Here is a 12258-nt window from a genome sequence, read left to right as displayed (position 1 = left end):
TCCTGTCTTCCCTTTATTTTGTGAAGCACGCAGAAAACAGCATGGGATTTGTGAGCTTAATTCAGCTGAGACCCAGGGAGAAACATCTGGGTGAGCAAAAAGCAGGGATTCCAGCCCAAAGGGGAAGGAAAGCGACCCTTCCACCTTAAGCATGGAAATTGAGGTTGGCTGACTTCCTCCCCACTTTGAGAACAAGGACTCTGAGGCCCAGAGGGGTTAGGTGACTCTTGAGATGGGGCTGGTTGGTCCTATAGCAAGAGCCTCCCTTCCCGCCTCCCCCAGCCCTTAGCATCCTCCACAGAATCTCCTAAGAGACGTAAGTGTGTCTTCTCAGTTCTCTTCCAGTCCTGCTCACTGGGGCTTCCCAGGTGGTGCTTACGGTAAAGAACCTGCCTGCCAATGCAGGAGACATAAGAGACACAGGTTCGATCCCTGGGACGGGAAGATCCCCTGGAGGAGGACATGGCAACCCACTCCAGTATTTTGGCCTGGAGGGTCCCACGGACAGAGGAGCCTGGCGGGCAACAGTCCATGGGGTCGGGAAGAGTCAGACACAACTGAGCCCTCGTCAGCAGCAGCAGCGTCCTGCTCACTGGTGAGCGTCTGAGGTGGGTGTTGGAATACACTCAACACCGCTCACTCGCTGGTCATTTCCAACATGCAACTGGCCCAGAAGCAAGACACGAAAGAGATGACCGCTCGGGCCCAGTGAGGTGGGAAGGGACTCCGGATAAACGTCACTTCCTGCTATACCTGGCCAGGACAGCTTGGCCACTTCACACACACACATGCACACGCACACACACGCATGCACACACAGCTCTCTTCCTCCAGAGCTGGACCTGCTCCTGGCCCCTTCCCACCCCTGCTTCCTGAGGTTCAGGGGACACAGGGAAGGTGTCAGCAAAAGTCTCCCGGCCTCAGAAGAAGGTTGGGTGAGGGACAGGAGGGGGGACCAGCCCAGGACTGTCGGGGTTTCCATTGCCCCCCTCACAATAGCAAATCCTCCTTCTACAGCAGTGGAACCGGATGGTCGGAGAGCGTGGCTGACCAACTCAGTGCAGCCAGCTAAAGCCAGACCGCACGGAGGAGGGTGAGGACCAGCCCAGACACAGCTCTGGAGTGCGCTTGTTGGGGGACGTGGGGCGGGGGGGTCGGGGGGAGAGGCTGGGATGAATGCAGAGACCTGGGGCCACAGGCCAAGCCACAGGAGGCGCACAGCAGTCAGGGTGAGCTGGCCCTGCGTCCCCCTCCCTGCCCCACCAGGAGGCAGAGGGCGGGAGGCTCCCGGCTATGCCAGGAATGCAGCTGCGGCAGTGCTGGCAGGGGGACAGGGCAGCCGGCTGCCCGGAGGGCGGGTGGAAGGGTGCTGCCAGGGTGTGCAGGGGGCCTCTCTTCTGGCCTCACCCGCTCCCCAGGGGCCCCTCATCCAGGGCGGCACGGGCCGGGTGGCTCAGGAGTGGGAACTGCTCGTCCCAGGGCAAGGCGAGGCACAAACGGGGTGGGGGTGAGGGGAGCGCCGAGGGGGCGGCAGCTCTGCGTCAGCAGCTCCGCCCACCACCCCACTGAGCCGAGGCGATTGTTCCCAGCAATGCGCACCCAAGCCCCAAGAGCATCGCTCCAGGGCAGCTTTCTGGGCCAAGGAGGCGAGGACGTGCTTCCAGCCCGCGGGCCGGGAGGAGGGAGGAGAATTCCAGCCCCTGTTTCTGCAGGCTCAGACTCCAGGTCTATACTTGAAAGCCAGAATGCTGCGAGTCGACGCCTTTGATGAGCCTATCTGTCAGATGAGGAGATTGAGGCTACAGGTCAGCAGTGAGTGCTGCTCACCTCCGGCCGAGGTCCTAACCTCAGCTGGCTCAGGGCCCCCTGGGCAGTGAATTCTCCGGCACAGAGGCTGTGAGGGACCCAGCACGGGAGTCTAGCGTGTGTGAACCACCGGGGCTCTTGGTGGCCTCGCAGGGGTCGCTGCAGACCCGCCCCATGAGGTCTAATTGGAGTCTCCCAGCCGGACAAGCTCCAGCCCACTGGAGGGGTTCTGCCCCCTGCATACAGGTTCCCTAACCTCCCTGCACCGGAGGAGGGGACCTCAGGCTCGCTCCGGTGCTCCAGGAGACAAGCCCAGGGAGGCCCGCGGAGAGGAGAGGCGGGACCGGCAAACCATGAACACGCCCGTGAAGTGCTGCCCCGCCCAGGCGCCCGGCCCACACCTGCGGGTAGACTTTCACCAGCAGCTCATTTTCTCGTTCCCGTTTGTAGGTTCTTCCAGATCCTCCCGACAACCCCACACAACACGGGGCAGGAATAACCTCCTCCTCTTATTGATGGGAAAACAGACCGGAATTGTCTGTGGTCACCGGTCGGCACCTCCTGCCCCCAGCCTGCCTGGTCCAGGGCCCCTGCAGGGACAAAGAGGGCAGAGCCCAGCCTGCCTGGCGTCTCCCTGGCAATAGTTTTGAGCACTGCTGAGCTCTTAGGTGAGGGTTTCCTGGTGACTCAGTGGTAAAGACTCCACCTGCAATGCAGGAAACCTGGGTTCGATCTCTGGGTTGGGAAGATCCCCTGGAGGAGGGCATAGCAACTCACTCCAGTATTCTTGCCTGAAGAATCCCGTGGACTGAGGAGCCTGGCGGGCTGCAGTACCCTGGGTTGCAAAGAGACTGAGCGACGGAGAATGAACATACTGGCTGGATCAGCGGTGTCGGGGGCGGCGGGGGGGGGCGGGAGCAGGGCAAAAACTGGGCCAGGAGGATCCTGTGAAAGGATAAAACCAGGGGGTCAACATCAACATCTTTGCCAGGCAGCCCCTGATGCCAACAGTGTGTGTGTGTGTGTGTGTGTGTGTGTGTGTGTGTGTGTAGGGGCAGGGAGGTTGGGGACCTGCTTTTTGCTTTGTGATGTGTGTGTGTGTATGACGTGTGTGTGTGTGTGTGTGATGTGTGTGTGTATGACATGTGTGTGTGGTAGGGGCAGGGAGGCTGGGGACCTGCTTTTTGCTTTGTGACATGTGTGTGTGAGTGTGTGTGTGTGTGTAGGGGCAGGGAGGCTGGGGACCTGCTTTTTGCTTTGTGACGTGTGTGTGTGTGTGTGTGTGTGTGTGTGTGTGTGTGTGTGTATAGGGGCAGGGAGGTTGGGGACCTGCTTTTTGCTTTGTGACGTGTGTGTGTGAGTGTGTGTGTGTGTGTAGGGGCAGGGAGGCTGGGGACCTGCTTTTTGCTTTGTGACGTGTGTGTGTGTGTGTGTGTGTGTGTGTGTGTGTGTGTGTGTGTGTAGGGGCAGGGAGGTTGGGGACCTGCCTTTTGCTTTCTGACGTGCCTGGCTAGATGACTCTACCTGTCTCTTAAAGGAAGACAGTGGCTCACTCACACTGGAGGCCTCCAGGAGCCTGAGGGAAGCAAGCACTGCTGGAGTCTGGCTCCCCCTGGGGAGGGATGGGAAGAGGCCTCCCAGAGTGCCTGCTCAGACCCCCCTCACCTTCTGCCACCCCCTCTCCCTGTCACAGGCCTCAGGGTCTTATTCTTGGCCAGCTGTCAGGGTGAAAGTGTTCTAGGACCCATGGAGGGGGCAGGTCAGGGGGCTTAGCTGTGACCCCTAAGTTAACTAGCAGAGTGACTTTGACCTTGGGCAGGAGACAAGCTCTTTCTCATGAGTTAAATCAGGATCATCATCCCTTTGTGTTGTTGGAAGAATGAAATCAGATCCTTGTTCAGTTGCTCAGTCGTGTATGACTCTTTGCGACCCCGTGGACTGCAGCACGCCAGGCTTCCTTGTCCTTCGCCATCTCCTGGAGTTTGCTCAAACTCTTGTCCGTTGAGTCAGTGATGTCATCCAACCATCTCATCCTGCCCTCACTCCTTCCAAGCATCAGGGTCAGCTCAGACTTGAACCAGATCCCTTCCAGCTAAGCTAGAGGGGTGTGCGCGCCCATGCTCAGTTGTGTCCAACTATTTGCGACTCCATGAACTGTAGCCCTCAAGGCTTCTCTGTCCATGGGATTCTCTAGGAAAGAATACTGGGATGGGTTGCCATGCCTTCCTGCAGGGGAGATTCCTGACAGAGGGATTGAACCTGAGTCTCCTGCATCTTCTGCATTGCAGGTGGATTCTTTACACATTGAGCTACCCGAAATTAGAGAAAAGATAGTATTTTTAAGGAACCTCCATACTGTTCTTCGTAGTGGCTGTTATCAATTTCACCAACAGTGTAGAAGGGTTCCTTTTTCTCCACACCCTCTCCAGGTTTTATTGTTTGTAGATTTTTTGATGAAGGCCATTCTGACCATGTGAGGTATTCACTTCATTATATTGCATTTCTCTAACAATTAGTGATGCTGAACAACTTTTCATGTGCCTCTTGGCCATCTGGATGTCTTCTCTGGAGAAGAGAAGTGTCTAGTTAGGTCTTCCGCCCATTTTTTGATTGGGTTTTTTTTTTTTAATTGAACTGCATGAACTGTTTGTATATTTTGGAGATTAATCCCTTGTCAGATGCTTCATTTGGAAATATTTTCTCCTGTTCTGTCAGTTGTCTTTTCATCTCATTTATGGTTTTCTTTGCTGTGCAAAAGCTTTTAAATTTAATTAGGTCCCATTTTTTATTTTTGTTTTTATTTTCATTACTGTAGGAAGTGGGTTAAACAAAATCTTGCTGTGATTTATGTCAAAGAATGTTCTTCTTATATTTTCTGCTAATAGTTTCATAGTGGCCGATCTTACATTTAGGTCTTTAACCCATTCTGAGTTTATTATTTTTTAAAATAATTAATTAATTAATTTGGCTGCAACAGATTTTTAGTTGTGGCATGTGGGATCTAGTTCCTGGATTAGGGATGGAACCCAGGCCACCTGCATTGGAGCATGGAGGCCTAGCCACTGGACCACCCGGGAAGTTCTGAGTTTATTTTTGTGTATGGTATTAGAGGGTGTTCTGGTTTCATTCTTTTACGTGTGGCTGTCCAGTTTTCCCAGCACCAAGAGACTGTCTGAAGAGATATTCTTACTGAAGAGACTATCTTTTCTCCATTGTATATTCTTGGCTCCTTTGTCATAGATTAGTTGACCATAGGGGCATGGGTTTATCTCTGAGCTCTCTATCTTGTTCCCTTGGTCTACATTTCTGTTTTTGTGCCAGTACCATACTGTCCTGATGACTGTAGCTTTGTACTATATTCTGAAGTCAGGGAGCCTGATTTCTCAAGCTCTGTTTTTCTTTCTTAAGACTGCTTTGGCTATTCAGGGTCTTTGTGTTTCCATACAAATTGTAAAACTTTTTGTTCTAATTCTGTGAAAAATGCCATTGGTAATTTGGTAGGGATTGCATTGAATCTGTAGGTTGCTGAACTACCATATGATCCCACTACTGGGCACATACGTGCTGAAAAAGCCATAATTCAAAAAGACACATGCATCCCAATGTTCACCGCAGCACTATTACAACAGCCAGGATATGGAAGCAACCTAAATGTCTACTGACAGACTCATGGATAGAGACTTGGTACATATAGACAATGGAATATTACTCAGTCATAAAAAAGAATGAAGTTGTGTCATTTGTAGGGATGTGGATGGACTTAAAGTCTGTCGTACAGAGTGAAGTAAATCAGAAAGAGAAACACTAATATTGCATATATTATGGAATCTAGAAAAATGGTACAGATAAACCTATTTGCAGGGCAGGAATAGAGATGCAGACATAGAGGACAGATGTGTGTACACAGTGGGGGACAGAGAAGAGAGCTGGGATGAACTGGGAGGTTGGGATTGACATATATACACTATCATGTATAAGACAGGCAATTAGTCGGCACCTGCTGTATACCAGGGGACTCAGCTCAGTGCTCTGTGGTGACCTAGACGGGTGGGGTGGGGGCAGGGTGGGAGAGGAGGGGATACATGTGTACATACGGCTGAGTCACTTTATTGTACACCAGAAACTAACAACATTGTAAAGCAACTATATACCAATAAATTTAAAAGATAATAGTTGAGAATGACAACTTCAAAAAAATAATATTGTCAAAGTGTTTAGCCTACAGTGTTTGGCACAGGGTAAGAGCTTAATAAAAGAAGAATTAATTCGGTGCTAACTCCACTGTCCAGGGGGATCTGGGCAGGGGGTTCTGTAAACCTCTCAAACCATACTAGTTCAATCTGGTTCCCAGGAGGCTGGCACTCCAAGTGGGAAGCCCTGCCAAGGACAAAGTGAAACAGCAAGGACAGAGGGACAAATAAGACAGGTGTGCCCAGAAGCCAGGAGCAGTGGGAGCTCCGGCAACTTCCACTGGGTAAGGCTCCACACAGCCTGGTGTCCAGGAAACAGGGAGATGTGTAGGACAAAGTGTGTGGTGCGGAGCTTACCTGGTATCTTGTCCCACAAGGAAACTTGGGGTCCTGCCCAATAGGTGATGGAAGGTATGATTTAACAATAATTCCAATAAAATCTCATGCAGAGCTTGAAAGCCAGATGATGCTGCAGCTCTAAGCAGGGCAGGGCCTGCTGGGGTTGCTTCCTGGCCCTTTCCTTTCAGAACCTTTACCCTATGCCTCAGCACCCCATCCCTATTCCCCTCATTCTTCTCAGCATGGCTGACTCTGTCCCCAGCTTCCGGGCCAGGAGGCTGGGCCAGGGGACCCGAGATGCCCTTCCTTAGCATGAAGGGTTAGCTTTGGCAAGTCCTCCCCAGATCCCTGGCTTCAACACAGCTCCTGCCCTCTTGGCCTCTCTCGAGAACTCCTCAAGGCCCCTGGACTGGGTCAGAAACAGATGGGGGTCTCCCAGCCTCTCGTCTCCCCGAGAAGGGCTAGGATGGACCACACGGTAGATGAATTTAAAAAAGGGAAAAAGCAAGAAAAGCACAGTTCACTCTCCCTGGGAAGTGAGCTCCTTGAGCTGGGTCTTCTCGGTGCCTAGGGAAGGCACGAAGCTGACCCCCCTGCTCGCAGTGGGTCTCCATGGCCTCTCCTGCACCGGTCCTGTCCCCCTCTCTCAGCCCAGGGATGCAGGAAGAGCGACAGGAGGAAGAGAGAAAGTGTGTGCGAGAAAGACAGACAGGCGGGGCGCGTGAGTCAGGTGTGACCTGGGCGTGCTGGCGAGGGGCCAGGGGCTGGGCCTGGGGGAAGGGAGAGGGGCCTGTCTTCCCCTGATGGGGGTGGGGGGGCGCAGCACAGGCCTGGGGGATGTGGCTAGGGGAGCCCAGGGAAATCAGGAGGACCCCTCCCCAGCACAGGGCTGTGATCTGCCTGTCCTCAGCCAGGCTCATGTGACAGCCCCCTCCCTTCTAGGGCGATTGATTCTTTCTGGCCACCCACCCCAGGCCCGGTCAGCTCTCTTGAGGGTGTTTTCCGTCCAACATTCAGTCCCTAAGCCAAGCCCCATGTGCTGGCCCAGGGCCCCCTCCATGGGGTCCTCTGAGCATGGCCCACCGGCCGCTGAGCGCAGAGCTGGGCGCGCTGCGGCTTCCCCCCATCCTGCCTCATCCACAGCCTTCTCGGCTCCTACCGCAGCACCTCCTCTCTCAAGCCCAGGTCCTGACTTCACTAGCTTGAAGGCCTTGTCCCTTCACACTGGCTGTCTCCCACTCCATCCTCGTCACGTCAGAGCAAGTCTAGAGTCCCAGAGCTTCCAGAGAAGCCAGCCTTTGGTACCGAGGCCCCCAACCTCTGTGCCAGCCTGGGCGATGCGCAGTCATGCCCCAGTCTGGCGTCAGGGTCAGGAGACAGGTCCAGTGAGCCCTCTGCGGACATAGTGCCCTCGACCTCCCCTTTGGTCGCAGGCCTCCTTGAAGGGAACGGGGCACAGGGCCACTTGTTCTGGACCCTCCATTGAAGGACGCAAAAGCGTCTTTGCCCTGGGCTGAGGGGCTTCCCCGGAGTCAGTGCCCATGCCATCTCTGGGTCCCTGGGGTCGGGGCCTCAGAAGTCCCGGTCGGACGGGCCCTCCGGTCAGCGCTGCTGGGTGTGCTCCGCGCGTCTCCCTGTCTTGTGATAACATGTTCTGGGGGAGATCTGGCCTCCTCACCAAACTGTCAGCTCCCTGAAGGCAACGGCCTGTCCCACCGGCCTTTTGCTCCCAGTGTCCAGCACGGGTTGGGAACACTTAAGGATGTAAACCCTTGCGTCTATTCCAGGAAGAGATGGCAACACGACAGCGGGCAAGTCCCACGAAACAGGCTGGAGAGACATGCGCCTAGCCTGCTTCCCTCCTGCGCCCCAGGCAACGCCACCCCGCACGTCTCGGCTCCACCGCCACTGGCGACCACCCAGCCCCTCCAGGAACCCCTGACCAGCACGTGGGTGCGCCTAACCACGGCCGGATGCTGGTCTCCGAGCGCCGAGAGAGGCGAGTGGCTGGGCTCTGCACCCGCCTGATGCGGACGGCTCCCGCCCCGTCCTGCCTCCTGCCAGTGGCCGCTCTGCCTCGGCACTGGTCAAGCTGGGCGTGTCTGCCCCTTCTCAGCTTCAGGGATCCCTATGGGGGACCTCCCTCGGGGGTCTTTGCAGCCAGACCTTGCATTTGGTTTCCGGGAGCCCACCACCACTGTGGGCCGAGTTTACTGCCCCAGGTCAAGCTCGTGAGCTGCAGGCGCCTGCCCCCGGGCCTCATCCCCCTCATCGTGAACAGCCACGGCCCGTGGCCCCCCGCCAGCCCCATGAGCCCCAGTCACCACCCCGCCCTGTCCCGTGCCCGCTACCTTGTCCCAGTCCACTGCTTTGAGCTTTGGCTCCATCACAGGGTCTGTCTTCTGAGTGTTCGCGGAGGCCACAGACCCGTTCTCCACGGGACCCTGGGGAGAGAAGAGAAGAGGGGGTTACCGATCGCGGCAAGGGAAGAGAACCCCGAGCCGGCCCGTGACGAGCCAGGATTGGCAGGAGCAGAGTGTGGGGCAGGGTGGGCGGAAATCGAGGGAACTGAGTTCACTTGGAAGCGGGTATGCACTGATGTGGGCAGTCATTCCTGGCACCTGTCTTCTCCCTTAGAAATATACATCAAAGCGAGAGGCAGAAAGGTCCAGGGAAGAAGAGAAGCTGGCAAAGAGACTGGAAGGAAACGAGAGCTGTCAGGGGGAGCGCCCTGGCCCAGGGGAGCCCTGCCAGCCCCTCCCCAGGCTCCTGGAAGCTGCCAGGCCAGGAGTTGCAGGGTGGCACCCAGGGGACCTGGCAGGCTCGCCGGGTCACGCCTGCTGACGACACGCCAGACCTCTCTTCCTGGTGAGTCTGCGGGGCTGGTGAGCCACAGGCGGGGCGTCTAGGGCCGCATGCCCGCAGAAGGAGAGCCAGCAGGGCACGTGGGCCAGCCCTCGAGGAACTCCCAGGTGCGGTCAGCAGCCGCACACGGGCCGGGGCTGGCAGAGGAGAGCCCAAATGGGCTCAAGGTCAATCGGAAGGGACGCAGAGGCAGAGGCGGGAGGAAATGGAATGTACCACGAAAATCACATGGCCCCAGCTGGCCCTGATGTCATGCGGGGTGAGGCTGGAGAGGCTGGCTGGCACACAGGTGGGGCGCGCGTTTCCCTCCAGGAGGGGTGGGGAGAGCCCCCGCCGGTAGCAGAGGCCTGTCCTCTGAGTCCCTGAGACCAAGGGAAGCTGTGGGGCTGGGGGCCGGGAAGGAGGGGGCCTGAGAGGTTGGGGAATTGCAAGAAGCTGAGAAGACTGCCTGAGCAGCCAGTTGGGGTTTCTGCTGTTACGATCCTTATATTTTCCTTTCCAGATGAGCCGAGAGACCCTGATGGCAACAGCGATTCTGTCATTTACCGGGAAAGCCCATGTGCAATCCAAGTAAAAGGGGCTTTTGTGGTCCTGTCTTGGTCTGGGTATCTCAGTATTTTTAATATTGTGTCACCATGTTAATATTTGAATTTTTTTTTTTAAGCATCTCTGAAGATCTCTTGAGGACAGAGAGGATTTTATAGTATTTCATACAATGAAATTCCCTAACTACCCAATATAAAAATGCCATATAATAATCTTGTCCCTTTTAATTTTGTGATATCCTCAAAACATCCCCGAGCACCTCTAACCATGGTCCTCTCCCCATCCCGCAAAGCTCCTGTCTCCCGGTCCGTCCAGGTCTTTTCTTAAGTAGGATGATCTAATCCTTCTCTGCACCCCAACCCCACTCACTCACTCCAACTCCATCCATCTCTCTCCACAAAAGGCTTGTCTTGGGGTCTGCCCATCCCAAGCAGGGAAGGGGTTATCACTTGAATCAGCATATGATTTTTTTGTCTGCGCTACACTTTTCAGACACCCCTGAGTGGCAGACGCAGGTCTTTTTAGGGCATGTGCTTTGAACCAACCACTGGAAGCAGAAGGAAGGGTCCCCGTTTCCCAGCACCGAACTCAGCACTCACCTACCCATCCCGTGCTTCTGCTCGTGAAAGGCCTTGGGAAAATCCTCCCTCTGCTCAGCTGCCTCAGCATTCAGGGACAACTTCTGGCTCTTGCCCTCTAGGACTCTAGCCTGTAAGGCTCTTTTCACCTGGTAGCTTATATATACACCCAAGAACAGACCACTGCCATCTGCTTTTCCCTAAGATCCCCTTAGGACATATTAGGGTCTCTACAGGAACTGGTTCCTGTTCCTCCTCCAAGGTGGGTGTGACTGGGGACGCAGGCAGCACCCTGCAAGGCCCATGCCTCCCCGGCGTGGAACATCCTATTTCAGGCCATGGGAACAGAGCTCTCATAAGCACTTTCACCACCATCTCACGCGGCTCATTTATTTAATTTCTGGCCACCTGAAGTTGTTTTCTTTTTCTTTAATGGCCTGCTGCTGCTGGCATGGTGTTGAGAGCTGGTGTGGCCCGGGAGGTGATTCAGACCTGCAAACCTGTTCACTATGATGAAGACTGGGATGCCCGGAACAGTGATGAACGGGAGGGCAGGAGGCAATGGAAATCAGAGAAACCCTAAGAAATGGGATCATCGAGGGGAGTTTGCAGGGATGGAAGCCCCGGCTCCGTATCTGCCTCCTCTTCACGGGCTGGCGGTGTCAGGAGCATCACTATGGTCATCTTCCCTCCTACATGGATCTCATCCACACCCACTGCCATCACCCACTCATCCACAGACAGGTGTCTGAACATCTGCAGCATGCTACCCACGCATCAGCTCAGAAGACTCTGCAATGTCCCTCTAACACTGGTCCTGCTGCTTATCCCAGGGAGTATGTTCCCTAAGGCTGACAAGATAGACTGATCCTCTGACCACTTTGCTAAGAGTGACCACACTAGTATCCTCTGCAGGTTGGCTTGTCCTTGACTTCCCTGTATTTCACATCTTTCCCTCATTATTTCCAAACTCTTCTCCTGTTATGCCCTTGAATTAACCCAGACTTTTCCCTCAAGCAATAGGGAGCGGTTGCCATTCGCCTTACACTCTTCTTCTCAAATGTCATCCTACCTAGCATGACAACAACGGTTAATGTGCACGAAGCCTTACCATGAACCCAGCCCTTTCATCTTCATAACAACTGTATGGGAGAGGCATGATTATTATTCCTACTTGACAGGTGAGCAGACCAAGGCATGAAGCAGCCCACAGTTCATGAGAAAGTGGAGCCAGCAGCTGGGCTCGGGAACATTTTCTTGACCACCATATACTTTACGCCTAACCATTCTAGCCAGAAATGATGTCTTCATTTCCCAACTTAGGGGAAAAAAACACACTTTCCACGTGTCCCACTGCCTCAGTTGGTAGTTATAATTTTCTGCCTCTTGTTGTTTTTGTGTGTGTGGGCCATGATCTTGTTTGTCCAATGCTGCTACAGATTCCAACAGGGCAGGAAACTACTGTTTCCTCTCCTAGGTACCCAGGATGGGCTCTTGAGCACACTTCATGCTCCACTCATATTTCTAGAGTGGACCATGTTTTGGTGTTGGCTCTCTGCAACCCAGTCACGATCCCCTGAGATTCCAGATCCCTGAGTCACGGCAGGGGTCTCAGGGGACCCTGGCTGTGTTACTGGGGTGGAGCCCTGAAATTCCACAGGGCTCCTGCTCCTTGGAAATGTAAATCAAATGGTGTGAGCAGGTCTGCTTGGAAGCGATGTGGCGCAGGACGCTTAACAAGCCACCTGGGGATGCCGCCCGAGGCTGGGTGGGACGGCGCCCAGATACAGGGTCAAATTCCAGAAATCTGACCCACACGTCATCCTCAGTGCCCTTTGCCCCCGTCCACGGGACAGACAGGTACAGAACTGAAATTACATTAGTCTGATACGAAATGACAAGCATCTTATTTTGCCAAAATAAGATGTATTTTT

At 54.6% G+C, this 12258-nt stretch overlaps 1 protein-coding gene across 1 annotated transcript in view; it reads right to left on the bottom strand.

The window, feature by feature from the left end:
* Positions 1-12258, bottom strand: part of FA2H (fatty acid 2-hydroxylase) — a 55506-nt gene that overhangs the window by 15969 nt on the left and 27279 nt on the right. The window contains exon 2 of the mRNA XM_043437056.1: positions 8687-8779. Within this exon, the coding sequence (XP_043292991.1) occupies positions 8687-8779 (93 nt within the window). The remainder of the gene's footprint in view (positions 1-8686; positions 8780-12258) is intronic.

Source organism: Cervus canadensis, chromosome 18 (assembly GCF_019320065.1).
Source record: "Cervus canadensis isolate Bull #8, Minnesota chromosome 18, ASM1932006v1, whole genome shotgun sequence".
Classification (NCBI taxonomy): domain Eukaryota; kingdom Metazoa; phylum Chordata; class Mammalia; order Artiodactyla; family Cervidae; genus Cervus; species Cervus canadensis.
The sequence above is the reverse complement of the archived record's forward strand: the minus strand, read 5'-3'. Positions and strand labels throughout refer to the sequence as shown.